The sequence below is a fragment of the Marmota marmota genome, unplaced genomic scaffold (assembly GCF_001458135.2).
Source record: "Marmota marmota marmota unplaced genomic scaffold, marMar, whole genome shotgun sequence".
In the NCBI taxonomy this organism is placed as follows: Eukaryota; Metazoa; Chordata; class Mammalia; order Rodentia; family Sciuridae; genus Marmota; species Marmota marmota.
The window spans coordinates 32094733-32112472 of NW_026000108.1; the positions used below are offsets into that span (position 1 = coordinate 32094733).

At 42.0% G+C, this 17740-nt stretch overlaps 1 protein-coding gene across 2 annotated transcripts; it reads left to right on the plus strand.

The window, feature by feature from the left end:
• Positions 1–55: 55 nt before the first annotated feature.
• On the plus strand, positions 56–11555 carry Uchl1 (ubiquitin C-terminal hydrolase L1). 2 transcript variants are annotated; one of them, XM_048784397.1, is made up of 10 exons: positions 56–200; positions 311–322; positions 780–908; positions 3507–3657; positions 5365–5400; positions 6282–6367; positions 6447–6494; positions 7224–7290; positions 8451–8509; positions 11127–11555. In XM_048784397.1, exons 1-10 carry the CDS (start codon positions 168–170, stop codon positions 11211–11213), a joined length of 708 nt encoding a protein of 235 aa, XP_048640354.1. In that variant the 5' UTR covers positions 56–167; the 3' UTR covers positions 11214–11555. The 2 variants fall into 2 exon arrangements, with proteins under 2 accessions (XP_048640354.1, XP_015337548.1); XM_015482062.2 differs by lacking the exon at positions 5365–5400 and having other exon boundaries at positions 57–200.
• The last annotated feature ends 6185 nt before the right edge of the window (positions 11556–17740 follow it).

The window sequence follows — 17740 nt, forward strand, 5'->3', positions numbered from 1 at the left end:
CTCCCATTTGCCTGCAACTAGACGTTTCCCCCTCGCTTGGTTTTGCCCCTGCTCCCCCTGCGCAGGCATCTACAGTGCGTCAGGCCGGCGCTTTATAGAGGCAGCCTGGGCGGCTCCGCTCGCTGTTTTTCTTCTGTGGGTTGTGCTTTTTCCCGCTGTTAGCGAAGATGCAGCTCAAACCGATGGAGATTAACCCTGAGGTGAGCGCCGAGTGCACCGTTGCCCGGGGGAGCGGAGGGCTTAGGGTCAGCGGTGGCAAAGGAATGGTATCGCTGACTTATTTTTTTTTTCCTTTGCATTTGCCTTTCAGATGCTGAACAAAGTGAGTGTGTCTCGTGCTTTCTTGGCCCCCCTCCCCCGAGAGCGTGGAGACGAAGGCGCCCACCGAGCCGCGCCCTGCGCGCTCCTGAGGCGGCTGGGCTGGGGCATACTGGGCGCTTTCTGCTCCTGCATTTGCGGGGTGACTCTGCGAAACCACTTCGGGGGAGAGGGAGGAGGATGCGCCCAGATGGGAACAAGTGCTGGGAAGAGCTCGGAAGAGCTCATGAGGGCGTGGCGCTGGCCGCGCAGACTCTGGTACCCGGGCTTCGCCCGAGCCACGTGTGGGCCGCGCTTTGTGCTGTGTCATTGCACTGGCGCTGGGTGGGGTGGGGCGGGGCGGGGCCTTCTCCTGGACTCGGGCGTGGGTGTGAGGTTCGCGCGTGCTGGCCCCGCCCCCTAGTAGGTGCGGGTGATTTGTCGGTCCCCGAGCGCCTGGTCGCTTTATCTCCTCTCTGCAGGTGCTGTCCCGGCTGGGGGTCGCGGGCCAGTGGCGTTTCGCTGACGTACTGGGGTTGGAGGAGGACGCTCTAGGCTCGGTGCCAGCACCTGCCTGCGCGCTGCTGCTGCTGTTTCCTCTCACTGCCCAGGTAGGAAGGGGGGTCTGGGATGGTCAGGTCCTCGACGGTGCACTGTGCTTCCAAACCCCAGCTTGGCATTGAGGGCTCCCCACCTGGCCTGACTTCCAGACCTGACTAACTGGCTCCTTTTGTTGGGGATAAAGGTCGCACCCTCTCCCCGGGGGGTGGGAGGGAGTATCTGCACTTTCCGTAATATCTATTCACTGGGGCGCCTCTTGTAGTAGTGTCTAAAGTTGCCTTAAATTGGGAAGAGAAGGAACCCAATTATCCCCAATCTCCCATCCCAATTATCCAGGGAAATCCTACGCATGAGTTGAATTTAGGCTTTTCTGAGTCTTCCACTTGGGGGACTGTTGGTAATTTCCCTTTTAAGGATTGTAACCTGTCAGCTCATTATTTGCTTCTGACTCCCACCTAGAGCTAATTTGGATGGGCCTGTCCAAATCACAAGGACACAAAAGCTTCTTTAACTCACCTCGATTGCCTCGGTTCCTGGAGGCCTTGGGGGGTCTTCCCACCCCTTCACTCCCCACAGCATACACGCTCTTGAGTGCACCTTTTGAAGTGGAATCACTTGTGTGGTTCCTGTGCTGGGACCCTCTTTACCCCTTTCTTTACCCTCTGGTCTCTCTGACCTTGTAGCTAAATGTAATTTTTATTTTCTTTAAGTGGTCTTTCTCCTACAGTGGAGTGAGGATATATGTACCTCAGAGATTGAGCATCAGATAAAAAATCATAATTGGGATATTTGTTGTCTTGCAATGTAGGGAAGCCTGGTAATTAGTATGTTGTCTAGTTCCTATTGCTGTCACATGACTGCATTTGGGACACCATTCCAAACAGTAAAGTTAAATGAAGCATCATCCTTACACTAGGTATAACTAGAAGCATCCTTGGCCTAAACAAAAGTCCATGTGGAAATTCCAGACCTTCCTCTTAGTACATGGGCTAAATATTATTTAAAAAAAAAAAATTATTGTGGCTGTAAGGATAATCTCACTGGCATGTTTTTCTAGCCGAAGTCTTTACTTGGGTAAAGTTTCAAATCATTGCTACTCAAATTGGCTTCCTTGACCACATACAAAATAATATCTAGCTCCTACTTGAGCATCTGAGTTTTCCATTAGAGGAACCATGATGACTCGGGGTTTTGAGCAGCACTAGGTCAAGGCCTCTGGGAGGCAGTGGTGCAGCATGCTTGCCTTCTGAAGCTCCCAGGTCTCCTTTTGCTGGCTCCAGTGGATCTTTTTAAGGAACATTCTAGTTTGAAAGGCTGTGTTTTGTTCTTCAATCTGTCAAATTTACCAATCACCTATTCTACACAGAATTCCCACTGAGCAAAAAACACTGAAGCAAATTTAACGAAAAGTCAGGCTTATGGGTTGAGTCTATGAACAAACCAATGCTAAATCAGAAAGCATCTACTTTTAACTAAGGTAATATTGTGAAATCCTAAATGGACTTCTTCTAAAACATTAATTTTAAGTGGTGGTGAAATATTTGCAGAAGTATCTTCATACAACAGCTTAAATGACCCTAATGCTGCTATGGCTGTCCTATTTTGAAATTTTATCTAATTGGTCTAGAGAGGTGAAAATCTTAAAACAGTCTGAGTAACAGTTCAAGGATCTGGTAGCTAGAAAGCAAGAACTTCCTACTAGTTGGGGTCAAGCTCAAACTTCATTTCCATGTACAGTAATGCAAGACATAGAGTTGGAAACGTTTCTTGTGTTCTGTCTGAATTTTGCTGGTTATGGAAAATTAGTGTTTCATAGCGTTAATACCCTGCTGTTAACAGAAGTCATAACTTTTAAGGTCTTTAGAACTCATTTGGGAAAGATCTAGACAGTCTTATTGAATTACTATGCAAAAAGCTAGCAGATGCTCCCGTTCATATACTAGATCCTATCTTCTACTCCAGATTGATAATCTGTCCTCAGATTAAACTGTGAAACTGGCAAGGACAACCTGCTATCACTTCTTCCTCTTGTATGGTGAGAAGTTTTTATAAAATCACAGCTCAACACTTGGTCCAGTTAGTTGTCTCTTTTCTAAAAAACGGGGGCAAAGAAATAGGTCATTTCTTTCACTTGTTCTTTTCAACAGTTAAGCTTGTATATGGTTTTGTGTTTGAAAACATCTACCTGGACAGAATAGAAGTAGAATGTCAAAGAATAGTGTAATGTAAACTAGCTGGTGTTATTGTTGGGAATTAAATTGATCATCTTAATTAGGATGTCTCTGAAATACAGCTGGTGTTAGTGTGAAAGAAAGAAAATAATAAACACATCCCTGTGTTCTGACTTCATGGTACCCTCCATCTCAAGCTAAAAGGTTGCAGTGGTGTCTAGACAGAGCCTTGGGCAACATCCAAGACAGTGACTGCACTGCAGCATAAGGGTGGAGTCTGAGAACCTCCTGGAGCCCCACTGGCCTGTGTGGGATGGGAGGCAGTCAGGCCACCGTCTGGGCGTGGCCAGATCTAGAACCAAGGCTCCTGCTCACACATCCCACTTGTGTTTCCATTTATGTAGCAGAACTCACTGTGCTGCCATCTGTTCTTTTGCGTTTGCATTTTAATATGTAAAAAAATGCTTCCATTCACAGCATGAGAACTTCAGGAAAAAACAGATTGAAGAATTGAAGGGGCAAGAAGTTAGCCCTAAAGTGTACTTCATGAAGCAGACCATCGGGAACTCCTGTGGTACAATCGGACTGATACATGCAGTGGCTAATAATCAAGACAAGCTGGAATTTGGTACGTGTGGCCGCTCACCCTCTATTTAAACTCAAAACATGGAGTTCAGAAGGCACAATTAACTGACCCATTTTATTCTCCTGGGCTGATCCAACAAAATCACTGTCTTAAAATGGTCTTAAAACCTGTTTAGTCAGGGGTGCTAGTTAAACAGCTACCATCTATGAGTGGATTCTTATTGTTTCTTTTGAGGGGAGGAAGCTCATTTTCTAGGAAGTGTAATTAGGTTGCCTCCACCTGAGGTGATGGTTTGTCTGCTAGCATTTTTGTGGTTCTGAGGTAAAGGAAAAAAACACTGAGGGCTGATTGGTGTAGTGATTCTCACATGCTTCTCCTATTCAGTTCTCAACAATTCTAGAGAATTAGATGATGCTGAGAAGAATATCAACACGTAGGACCTGTCTTGAATGGTTCAGTGTCTCGTAAGCAACTGGAGAACCAAACCAGCTCAGAGTAGTGAGGTTCCTCAGGGAGGAATGCTCCTGAGGGAGGTGGAGCAGCAGGTAAAAACCTTGGGTGCAGGTATGAGCAAAGTCAGGTCAAGGGCTTTAGCCACCTGCAGTGAATGCTATGGAGGATAGAAGTGAGTCTGAGCCCTTGAGTTTCTCAGAAGTTCAAGGAATTGGGGGTGGGGGAGTTAAAATAACATGGGCATTCTGTGTGATTTAGGACAGAATAAATTTGTTTAGGTTTTGATGGCCACATAGATTAGATATAAATCAGTGGGTGTGGCTGTGTTCCAAAATTTCATTTACAAAAATAGGTGAGTTTGACTCAATTTAGATAATGGCCAGGAGCAGCTAGGAATTGAGTAATTTCAATTAATAGTTAATGCTGTTGCTTTTTGCAATTCAAATACAGAGCTGGATGGAAGTGCATACCTGTAATCCCAGGTACCAGGAGTCTGAGGCAGAAGGATTTGAACCCAGGAGTTTGAGGCCAGTCTGGGCAACATAACTGTAAAAAAATTGTTTGGACTGGGGGTGTAGCTCAGTGGTAGAGCACTGTCTATGTATGCACAAGGCCCTGGATTTGATCCCCAGTACTGCAACATATATATGTATATTTTAATTGTTATTATTTGTGATTCTGGGTATTGAACCCAGGAAATCTCTACCACTGAGCTACATCCCCAGCCCATTTTGTTTTTTATTTTGAGACAGGGTCCGAGTTGCCCAGATTGCCCTCAAATTTGGAATCCTCCTGCCTCAATGTCCTTAGAAGCTGGGGTTACAGGCATGAGCCACCATACCAGGCTTAATTGATTTTTTTAAAAAAAATATTTTTAGTTGTAGATGGACACAATACCTTTATTTTGCTTATTTTTTTTTTTTTTAAATGTGGTGCTGAGGATCAAACCCAGTGCCTCATGCATGCTAAGCAAGCACTCTACCACTGAGCCACAACCTTAGCCCTTAATTCATTTTTAATAAAGGAAATGTCGGCCAAGACTCTACTCTTGATATACTTCTGAAATTAAGATAGCTTTTCCAGATCTTCTGGAAGGTGCCTTTTCAAATGTTGACTTGATTACACTTTATTTAAAAAGTTGTAGCTTGATCCTTTTATTCTAAAATATCCCAAAATTTAGAGTCCTGTGTTCCTGAACTCAAGAGATGTGATTTTTGTAACCACATGATACTGAAGTCAGGAGTTAATTTGTCTCATAGCCCTTCTCATAGAGATGAGTATTTTTTTTTTTTTCAGTGCTGGAGATTGAACCCAGGGTCTTGCACATGATAGGCAAGTACTCCACTACTGAGCTATATGTATCTACCCTTAGCCCCTGCAGATTTTGATATGGTTTCAATTAAACAAATTTGTTGTATTTAGATATGAAAGTTCAATAGCTATGTGATCAGTCTCCTAGGCTTATCCACACTGAGCAGTAACACAGTTCGTATACCAAGAGCCTGCTAGTCAGTTGTCTCTAAGCCAGACTGTGTGAGGTCTTCAGATTTCTAAGATCATTTGTATGTACAGTGCTGGGGATGGAGCCTAGGGCTTCACACATGCAAGGGAAGCACTCCACCACTGAGCTACGTCTCCAGCCCTCTAAGATCTTTATATTAATGTCTATCTGGATAATTGAATTATTTTGATGGAGTTGTCTATCCTAAAATAAAAATCTTGGTTTGGCAATTATTAGATTGTGCTGTTATAGTGTCATATAAGTAGTAGATGTTAATTATAGATTAGGTGTATAGATACAGCAGTAGACAAGGCAGCCCATTTATGGCACTGAAATCTCTCAAATGTTCCAAATGAATAAGTACTGTAATGTGATAAGAAGCCATATTAAAGACTCAGGTGATAATGGGTGTGGTAGCACTTGCCTCTAATCCCAGCTGCTTAGGAGCCTTAGGCAGAAAGATAGCAAGTTTGAAGCCAGCCTTAGGAATTCAGTGACATCCTATGACCAGACAAAAGGGCTGGGGGTGTAGCTCAGTGATAGAGTGCCTTTGGGTTCAATCCCCAGTGCCCCACCCCCCAAAAAGAAGATGATTCAGGTCGTTTCTATGGGACTGGCCATGTAAAGGCTTATGTTGGCAATAAATGTTATCATAAATGCACTTGCTTGCATTATTTTTTCTATGCTAATGCATGCATTTTCTTTTTTAAAGAGGATGGATCAGTCCTGAAACAGTTTCTTTCTGAAACGGAGAAGATGTCCCCTGAAGACAGAGCAAAATGCTTTGAAAAGAATGAGGTACAAAAAAAATTTCCTGAAGCATTGCTTTTAAATAATTCTGAAGAGTTTTGTGCTATTTCTTTTCTCTCTTCTGCAGGCCATTCAAGCAGCCCATGATGCTGTGGCGCAGGAAGGCCAATGTCGGGTAAATGCAAATACAAATCCGAGCCAGGTTGCCCAGGTGCTGTCTGTGTTTCCATGGGAGTATTTGTAGGAATCTTTTTCGAGAACATAGTAAATGACCAGTGTTATCCACCACCCAAGGTCAATTCAGCAGAAAATTCTACCCAAATAATGCTGTGATTTGATCTGTTCACAAAAATGGCTCTTCAGAAATTTAATTGGCAGTTGAAATTGTCTTGTATGCTTCAGATGATAGTAGTATATATTATGTCTAGATTTAAATGAATCTTGCAGAGTAACACCTCTCCTAGTAATTGAGCATCTCAAGCATCTTCTCAGACTGCTGGGGAGAGTAAGGTACACCACCAAGCCTGACTAGTTCTAGAAGGTCTAAATTTGCCATAATGGGAACAGAACATCGAAGTCAATTGCTGATGTTTTGTTTGCTCTGCCACTTTCTAGATTTGACTTTGAGTGAGATACTTATTCTACTTAAGCCCAAGTTTCCTTCTCAGTAAAAAGCATGTGATAGTAGCACCTTCAGAGCTGTCATAACAATTCCAATATTTCTACCTTAACTGGCTTAGAATAGGGCCTTTTATGTAGGAAATATGTGAATACCAGCTTCATGATTTAAAAATACGTCGACAAGCTGGTTCAAATATGTTCCACTTGAATTGTAAGAGCATTTATTTTCAACAAGTTCATCTTACACTCATTTAAAAAAAAAAAATTTCTTGACTCTCTGCAGGTAGACGATAAAGTGAATTTTCATTTTATTCTGTTCAACAACGTGGATGGCCACCTCTATGAACTTGGTACGTGTCAGTCCATTTTGGAGAAGCCACTGGAGTTTCATGTATTCTTTCAGACTTAATTTCTCTAACAGTATTGATGTATGACTTTATGGCTCTTGGTGTATTGTTGTTTATTGTTGTTTATGAAGCCAAAGATGTTCTCATGGGGGCACTTAATCCTTTATCAAACCCAAGCACCCTTCTCAGGAAGCTGGCATACCCAATGGAAGGCTTCAGTTATAACCAGTGAGGAGGACAGGTCAGGTCGGCACCAGTCCAAGGCATATGTGTGCAGACTCTCCACCTCCCTGACGGCGACCCCTAGTATTATCATTTTCAGACCAGGAATACTTTTAGAAGAGGATCAATGCCTAAATGTGACCTTGTTTATGTAAAAATAGTATGAATATGTTGGAGCCATTTGTATTAGCTGGTTTATGGTAACAAAAAGGAATTTCCATCTTGTTAGACTTATTCCCTTTTTATGAATGGAGAAAGACTTGCAGGTGTATTTTCTCACATGGCAACACTACTATAGACTAAAAAGGGCAATGGAGACTTGGAGGCAGTTAGCAATCATTGAAAGACAAATCTCAAAGGGCTCTTCTTGCCTCCCCCTTTCCTGGACCTCAGAGATTGCATCTCTGGTCTTTTCCAAGCAATGGGGGCACATTCCCCTCGAGTAGTGGTAGCTGGATTGGGTTTGTGTTATCTCTGAACAGGTTAACCCATTAAGATCTATCATCCCAGATGTGGGAGACCTATAAAAAACTTAAACACACCACTTATGGTAACTTTTGAAAAAAAATGTCTTGAGATTTCTATTCTTTTAAGGAAAATGATAAGATGAATGATTATAGCATTGAAAAAAAAGTATATGAAAAATATATAAAGGATACATGGATTCTGGATTATGATTTCCAACCTACTTTAGTGTACCTGTGTCAGTCTTGTTGCAATATTTGAAGAATTGAAAACTTAGGATTTGGTGGGCTAATTGTAGGTTAGAATTGCCTGGGGTGGATACCTTGCAGCTGCAGCTTCTCACTTCATGACCTAGCTTCTCTTTGCCGGGAGTGGCAGTGGTATTTGGAAGAATCCAAAACTTCCCCTGGGCTAGGTTGGCACTTCTGCAAGAAAGCATGTGGGGAAAGCTGACGTGCCTGGCTTCTTTGTTCTAGATGGGCGAATGCCATTTCCAGTGAACCATGGTACCAGCTCTGAGGGCTCCCTGCTTCAGGTAATCTTCAGAGTGCCTCTCTATACCACAGCTACATCTCCAGCCGGTGCTGATGCTGTCTAAAGTACTGATATTCTTCCCCTTCTGCCAGCACCAGCTGCTTGGTTAATAGCAATCTTCAGGGTTTAAAGATCATCTCAGTAATTGTACCTACCTCATTTTATAGCAGGTGTTTTAAACGGAATCCTTCATATAAGCCCTAACTGATCTAAGACTTCTGCGTTCTGGTTGCTCCTATAGGTAGAGCACTGTGGATTCTGGGTATGTAAATTCAGGGTTTTTATTCCCATGTGTTCCACTGTTACAGAAGGAGAGAAGCAGATTGAAAAAGTGACTCATAAGAACTTTAAGATCCAAGATCCTGTGAAATCCTGGTAGAAATGACTGTAGAAACCTTGAGTCAGTAGGCAGGTACTAGGCCTTTTCAACTAAAAAATGAGTTTCTAGAATAGAATCAATTTGCTGTTTAAAGGAAAATTGCTTAATTATGATAAAATACATAATACTATTAAGGTATAAGAACTTTATTTATAGTAGTAATAATCATCTTTGAGCCCTTGGCATGTGCACCGTCACGGGGGGGTGGGGTGGTGTCAGCAAACTTCTGTAATCAGAGTCAGATAGAAAATATTTTAGGAATTGTTCTGGGGTTGTAGCTCAGTGGTAGAGCGCTTGCCTAGCATGTGTGAGACACTGGGTTCAATTCTCAGCACCACATAAAAATAAATAAGTGTACTGTGTCCATCTACAACTAAAAATATTTTTTAAAAAAATATTTTAGGCATTGTGTAGAATATGGCTGTGTAGCAAGTATTCAATTCTGCTGTTATAATTCCTGAGAAGCCCATAGACAGTATCTAAATGAATGTGTGTCATAGCTGAAGTTTGCTGACTTCTGGGCTAGATGCTATCCTAAGTGATTTATATATTTGTAAAGTCTCATTAATGACGCAACAAGGTAGGACTCATTGTTCCCATTTCGCAGATGAGGAAGCAAGAGCAGAGAAATTAAGTAATGCCCAAGGTCAGTGTATTAACCTCAGTGATAACCTCAAGGTGCTAGTAGACCAGATTATGCCACTCAAGGAGAAGGGTTACTTTATTTAGACTGTCATACACGCACATCCCTGAGATGAATTAAAGCCAATTCTTGGTGTATGGGAATGGTAATGTGGAAAGAGAAATAGATCTAGAAGAGCCTGATGGGATCTTTTTTAAAAATTTATTTTTTAGTTGTAGTTGGACACAATACCTCTTGTTTTATTTATTTTTATGTGGTGCTAAGGATCAACCCAGGGCCTCCCTTGTGCTAGGTGAGCGCTCTGCCGCTGAGCCACAACCTCAGCCCCCAGGTGGGATTTTAATAAGAATCAGACTTTACTTTTGGTGGGAGTGAGAGGCAAAATTTCTGGTCTGTGACACAAAAAGGGGAAAGACTGTAGTCCTTCTAATAAGGCTTTTAAGGTTTGTATTAATTCACCTCTAGATTTACACTAATACTATAAAAATGTATCTTATGTGGAATAGCTCTTACATGAGTTATAGGGAAGGTAAACCTTGTTGAAATAAATAAAAACTGATTAATTGGAATCTCATAGTAAATGAATATAAACCAGCATCTTGTTAAAGTTGTCACCCTAAGTAAGGCCAGTACTATGTTACAGATACGTTAGGTTGCGTTAACTGCACACTATATTAATTGTTAAAATGGTGAGAAACTATACAAACTCAGCTGACATAGTGGTGCACGCCTGTAATCCCAGCTAATATGGAGGCTGTGGCAGGAGAATTGCAAGTTCAAGTCCAGCCTTGGCAACTTGGTGAGATCCTCTCTCGGAAACAAAATTAAACATAAAATAGAAGGGCTGGGGATGTAGCTCAGAGGTAGAACACTCCGGGTTCAATTTCTGGTACTCTGTTGTAGTTGGTGCTTTTTTAGGGTTAAACTCATCTTTGTTAGTGATTTCTAAACTTCAGAAACTGAAATTACATTTATATTCTGTCATTGAGGATTCTTTTTCTTCTTAAAGGTTCTGAATGGCTTATTGGCATGATCTTTCCACCAAACTTTTTACAAGTTGTACAGATAAGCCCTACAGTTTGGCAAATAATTACATTTGGATCAATTTTCAGTTACTGGTCTTTGTAATTAGAAATAGGAACATGTTTCACAGCACCAGAAAGCTCTCAAGAATTCATCACTTTATCTGTAACTGGAATTACCCCCAGGTAAACTTTAAGGCTGTTATCTTAGTTGTAGACAGACACAATAGCTTTATTTATTTATCTTTATGTGGTGCTGAGGATTGAATCCAGTGCCTCTCCTGTGCTAGGCAAGTGCTCTACCACTGAGCCATAACACCAGACTGAGGGATCAGTTTTGTACCCAGACCAGGCACAAGGCTAGGGAAGCCCAGAGCCACTTGGTGCAAGTGATAAAGGGGTTGGAGCTGCCTTTCCTGCACCTGGTGGTTTTTTTTTTTTTTTTTTTTTCCCCTCTTGCCTTAAGCCCTGACTCTCAAGGTTAGAGAGGGATTTCAAGTTGACAGGTACACCTTTTGAGACTTCCATTTCACGCTGTTTCTGCTGGAGTATTAATGTCTGTCCTCCTCTCCAGGACGCTGCCAAGGTCTGCAGAGAGTTCACCGAGCGCGAGCAGGGAGAAGTGCGCTTCTCTGCGGTGGCCCTCTGCAAGGCAGCCTAGTGCCCCGTGGGAGGCACCTGGCTGTTCTCCCCTCCTCCATCCATCGTGAAAATACCTCCCTACCAAGCAGTCTTCAGTGCTTCAGTCCTTGTGAAACACGGCTGTCTCCTTCCACACGCTCGCTCCTCCCTCCACCACACCCGAGCACTAGCGGAGATCTTGAGCCAAGTTGGTGTGAGCTTCAGAGGCGAAGCGTCTCCCCACTGTGTGTCTTGTTCCTTAATAGCTTAATGCTTTCAATGGCAACTTTGGTTTGTGTCTGTAAGTTAAGGACTTGGATGTGGTTTAATTGTTTGTCCTTAAAAGAAATAAAACTTTTCTGCTGATGAGAAATAAACCTAAGTTGGTTCTCATTATCTTTACTTCACCTCCTCCCCCAATATCTCTCAAATTATTTTGACAGTAATATATGAATATCTTATAATACAAGTTGTACAACACAGATAAGAAAATTACTATAAAAATACTAGTTTAGTGTGTTTAGACTTTTTCCTATGCATTTATGTTCCTATGCATCCCTCTGGAAACTAGAGATTTCTTAAATGAACCATTTTAGGGACAATTTTAGATTCATAGAAAAATTAAATTCTAGAGTTCTCATGAATGGCTTGTCCTTTTTTCTGTATTCATATTTTATTATAGTATGGTACATTGGTTATAATTTATGAACCCCAGTACTGTTACTCTGTTATTGACAAGACTACAGCTTGTTCATATTTCTGTGGTTTATACTGAACATCCTTTTTCTGTTCCAGGATCCCATCTCGGGTGCATTACGTTAAGGTGTCGTATCTCACTAGGTTATTTGGACTGTGCCAGTTTCAGACTTAGATTTGAGGAGGACTGGTCAGGTAGTGTATAGGATGCCCCTTGATTGGAGCTTGTCTGTTTTTCTGATAATTAGACTAAGGTTATAGTTTCGGGGTGGGAGACCACAGAGGTAAAGTATCATTTCATCCTAAAGGGTTCATACTGTCAGCTGATTTAATCCCTCTTAGTACTGACCTTCATCACCTGGCTGAGGTCATGCTGGCCAGGTTTCTCCACTGCAGTTTACTGCCCTTCCCATGCTAGTTGGAAGTCTCTGTGTCCTCTTTCAGCTTTAGTAACTTTAGGAAAAGCAATTGCCCTCTACCACATCTTCATTATTTCATGTTGTGGATTATTATTTTGGTGTCAGGAATTTAACCCAGGAACTCTTTACCACTGAGCTACATCCCCAGCCCTTGTTATTTTTTGAGACAGTCTGAGTCGCTGAGTCTGGCCTTACACTTGGAATCCTCCCACTTCACTCTCCCAGGATGCCAGGATTACAGGTGTGTGCCAGCTCGGAAGGACCTGGCTTCTAGAAGGTTCCACCTTGCCGTCATCTTTCCTGAGCTCTCACCCCTACATACGGTATCCTCTACTTTGAATTCCACGTAAAGGCAGATCCTCCTGAGATTCTGTGCTCAAGACTTTTTCAACAAACACTTGACATCTTGGATTTGTCAAAGAGCAGTTTATAATTGGCTTATTCCCTTACTCCATTATTCCCTGAGATGTTACTAGTGTTTGGTGATGAAGGGGTCTCTGTAGAGCTCCCCCAACCCCATATTGGGGATTGAGCCCAGGGGTACTGTACCACTGAGCTGCATCCACAGCCCTTTTTATTTTTCATTTTGAGACAGTCTCACTAAGTTGCTGAGGCTAGCCTGAATTTGTGAACCACCTGCTGCAGCCTCCCAAATTCCTGGGATTACAGGTATGCACCACTGTGTCTGCCCCACTCCCCATAGAGTTTTTAATAGGCAAAGACATCTGATGCTAAGCATTTCCCCCTCTCAACTATCATGGGAAAACCATGCCATTAACAGACCAGGCATGTTTGTGTCTTTCCACAATGTCAGAATTTATTGAATAACAAATTTATAAACTAACACCACTGTCAATGGTTGTAAGTCATTGAATACTCATGGGTCACTTGATAGTCATACGGCAGGCAATCACAAGTTCTCCCATTCCAATCTTAATTTCTAATCTCTGTAATACTCAAATCATGCATGATGCTTCACACAGTGATAGATACAGGTCACAGAAAGACTTAAGGTTAAAGGTGGCCACAGGTCTATAGGATTCTGTGCCAAGAGCACAGCAGAGGTCAGATACAAATGCAGAGTCAAAGAATCACTGCAGGTGGTCAGATGGGGATTTTAGCAAACCATGGGTTTCTGCAGAGTTATCAAGGCAGAGGGCTCCATGGATGGCAGTTTTAGTGTCGGATCAAGGCATCAGTTTAGAGTGGGCTGTGCATCACTGTCCTGAGCAGGGGAAACTGTTGCCTAGGGGACAGAACTGGAGGTTCCTCTCTGGCAATTTTCTTGGAGGAGACTTACTATGAGTTAACTAGGTGACATGTCCAGTGTTTGAGGGGGGTTCTCTTTTTATGGGTTTTAGGGGGTTGCACCTGGTGAGGTTGATAAGCTCCTGTGTCTGGTGTTTCTGCTATAATTTGGGATGGCCATATGTCCAGGTGCTCCTGATTGAATTTAAGTTGGCAGGAGTAAGTCATGAATTTGTGCCTTACGGTTGTGCTGGGGAGGTGGTGGTGGTTTAGTTGTACAAACAAGGGGTATGGTCATTCTACCTTGGCACTTGGACTCAAAATGGAGTAACTCATGGCAAACTACTGCTTTATAAAATGAAGTAACTCAGGCTTAGGAACAGCCTGAAAACTAGTGTTTGTGGAGTAACTCAGAGCAAGGCATGCCTGCTCTCCACATAAACTAATACCCCAAATGTTATAATGCTTTGACTGACTCAGACACCCACAAACAAGGAAAAACTGGTGAGATGGTTTTGCAAAATGCATATACATACTGTCTAGAAAAGACAGGACTATAATTAGCTAAGAATTAACTATATTCCAAGTGTGTTACACATTTTACATAGTCACCATTTGATTTGGTATTATTTTCATTTCGCATTTAGAAAATGAAGATATGGTAAAGCTTAACAAACTTGCCCAATGTCCTTTGGTTAATAAGTGATGTTGCTGAGATTCAAACCCAAGCAGACTGGTTTTAAGAGCCTGCAATGATTAATGAATTTCCTGGGCAGAAATGGATTTATCTTAAATCATGTGATTTAAGTTTTATGGCCCCAAATTTCAATGACCTCTTCCAACACTCTGGCTTTTATGTCCTTATTAAATTTGCAGCATTAAGATATTTTTGTGTCTTTATTCCCTAAAACATGACTGGGCTGGGATCACAGCTCAGTGGCAGACACTTGTCTCACATGTGTGAGGGCCGGGGTTCAATCCCCAGTTCTGCAAAAATAAAAAATCTTGGCTCTGCCTTTGTTTACGCTATATCCTCACTTTCCAAGCTTTCTAAAATTAGTCGTTATTTTTATAATAAGAAAAGCTGAAGCTTCCCCCCTGGGACTGAGAATTTTTCTATCAGCTTCTGCTGATTATGCCTAGCTTACTTTCAAGTTTCTTCAATTTAAAACTGAAGCCAGTTCAACTTATTCATCATCTATATTCTAATATATTTTTTTCAACAGGCTCCATGATAGGGGCAACTTTAGCACTTAAAATAATCATTTTTATGCTGTCTTTTTTTTGGGGGGGAGGTACTGGTTATTTAATCCCGGGGGGGTGCTTAAACACTGAGCCACATCCCCAGCCCCCCCCCCTTTTGTATTTTATTTAGAGACAGCGTCTCACTAAAATGCTTAGGTCCTCAGAAAGTGGGTGAGGCTGGCTTTGAACTCGTGATCCTCCTGTCTCAGCCTCCCAAGCCACTGGGATTACAGGCATGGGCCACGGCACCCGGCTTATGTTGTCTTTTCTTTTAAGTGATTTATTTTTTTATGTTGTCTTAAACCTCCATCTATTTGGAGCTCGTTCAGGTTCCTGCATACCCTGCCATGTTAAATAATGACTTGACAGGCTAATTTGGCAGCTACTTTCTTTGTCCTCCTTAAATGAAGTGATCTTTTTAATTCACCCATGTGTTTATGTGTTTGATTTCTCAACTAGGGTTGGCATTCACTAAGGAACAGGTGCAGTCTGGCCACTGTGAATGGCCTGTGTGGTCAGATTGCCCTGTGTCAGTCCTGGCTTAGCACTTACCCTATACCCTTATAGGATGGGATGAGGACTGTCCCACAGGATTAGGACTGAACAAGAAAAACACATAGTTTAGTGCATCGCATGCCTCAAGGGTCTCAATTTGACAAAAACCGGCAAAAGATGATTGAGAGCCAGGCACGGTGGCACATGTAGTCTTAGCTACTTGGGGACACTGAGGTGGGAGGATCATTTGAGCCTAAAGTTTGAGAAGTCTGGGAAACACAGCTAACCCCAACTCATATCTGTGTTTATGTCTTTATAAACAAAAGGGAGAGAAATGTAGAGAAGTTTCAGCAGAGGAAATAGTATGGATAAAGTTCCCTTCTAGTACAAAATATCTGGCTTTGGACAACTCAAGGCACTTGGTTTCCTTGGTCATGTTCACCACAATATTGTTAAACTGACTGGAAATCAACTAATATATTAATTTGTCTCCTAACTCTATTAGAAATCAGATGTTCTCCATAGGTTTTTTTCTTTTAAATTATGATCGTACATGAGTGTGGTACATGTATCAGAATTAATGAACTAATCTATGTATGACGATTACCAGAAGTCTCCCTTTTATCCATAGTTCTTTATTTTTCACCTAATGTCCTCTCTATTTCACAGCATCCCCTCCGGGACACCGTTTAGTTACATAGCTTTCACATCTGCTTGGGCTCCTCTTGACTGTGATTTAACTAAAACTAATTCTGTGGACGCAGGTGCTGCCTTGGCCTTGTCTCCTGTAGGTTCTGCTTGTCTCTGGCCTCCCAAGGACACACCTTCAGGCAGCAGAGCCCTGGCTGAAAGCACGGGCCATGCATCAGCACCGCCCCTAGCAGCTGGCTGCCTTGGCATCCACAGAGTGAGGTCAGTGTCTCCTGGGCTTGTCCTGAGAAGCGCTGAGACACTTGTACAGTTCTTGGAGATATGCTTGGAATCTAGTAAGTACTGTTGTTTTCATTTTTGTCACCACCTCTGTTGTGTCCCTCTCTCCCTTTTCCGTGCCTTAGTTCCAAGGTACAAAGTGCCCTCCTCTTCTGCTCAGTGCCAAACCAGACCTCATTTCCCAGGATAATGCCCCATCTCCAAAATCTGTATTCCTAAAAGTTGTTGTCCTAAACCACAGCACCCAGTCCATCCATGCCTGTTCTTTTCACTGAGGGTACTTTCTGTTTCACAGTAAGACAGGACAAGTGTAAATATATTTGCCCATTTGAGGAAACTGATTCCATGCCCCCTCTCCCCGCCCCCCTTTCTCTTTCTTTCTAGTTATAAAGAAAAGGGTTTTATTTTGGCATACGATTCTGGTCCAAGTTCAAGGGGACACATCTGGCCTTCTTGCTGACAGAGTCCCAAGGTAGTATAGAACATCAAATGGTGAGAGTCAGGGGTGCTCCTGGTTTTTAAGAAGGGAATCGTGTCATTTGAAATTTGAAAAATAACTTTCTGAGGCAGTACAGGTGTTTTGAAAACAGAGAACCATAGATTAATGTGATTTGATTGAAATTAAGGTGCATCTATTAGTTAAAGTAAGCAAGCTTTCAGCATTCAGTATTTGAATATCTAAATCCAAACTCGTTTATACCTGAACTCCTTATTCACATCCTTTTACACTAACGGCAGACCCATCTAGTCAAAGCTATACTCCTAATATCCAGTAGGTGGCAGCATAGGAAAATGTATGGCAGTCTTGTAGCCTAATATCCTTTTTCTTTTACAGCATCTCCTCCGGACACCATTTAGTTAGAATCCCCCAGAAATGCAGCAACAATGGGTGCCTCTGCCCTTTTGAAGCAAGATAGAGTAGTATGGTGGCACCTGGGCCTTCATTTTCATCTGACATTTTGGACTGGATGACCTTGTCCAGATAGATATTGGCCAAAGTTTGCCCTGTGAGTTTGGAATTAATTATTGGTCTGTTCACAATTTTGGCCAGGTTCTGTGTATTATCTTATTATCTTGTTTCTATTTAAAATCTGTAGAAATAAGCAGTAATAATTTCCCATCACAAGCTCATTATGATTCCTCTGCTGATGTTGAGTTAGATCTTATCCCAAATATCATTGGTTTCATACAATCCATTATATAATCAATTCCCCCATCTACAATTTTGCTTTTGAATCTACCTGAACTTTAGGAAGTGGTAGAATTAACTGGATAATATTAAATTGTTAGATCTTTTGGAAAACATTTTCCTCAAAGCTTCAGGTAAGCCAAAGTTTACTTTTTCAAGTAATTTTATATCAACTCGTTTGATCCTTCCTTTAAGAAAACTGGGTTTGTTTCCAACATTGACATTAAATTTTTAAGTGGCATTAAATAGTTCCCTGGGTTTAGTTTTCTGTTTTTTTGGTTTTTTTTTTTTTGTTTGTTTGTTTTGTTTTTGGTTTTTGGTTTTTTGTCTCAATTTCCTCATTTT

Bases quoted from the DNA above. Each gene is read 5' to 3' on its own strand.
- Uchl1 (XM_048784397.1), top strand. From the start codon at position 168: ATGCAGCTCAAACCGATGGAGATTAACCCTGAG. The intron at 7,291-8,450 runs GTACGTGTCAGT...TCTTTGTTCTAG, and splicing joins TGGCCACCTCTATGAACTTG to ATGGGCGAATGCCATTTCCA. The intron at 8,510-11,126 runs GTAATCTTCAGA...CCTCCTCTCCAG, and splicing joins CTGAGGGCTCCCTGCTTCAG to GACGCTGCCAAGGTCTGCAG.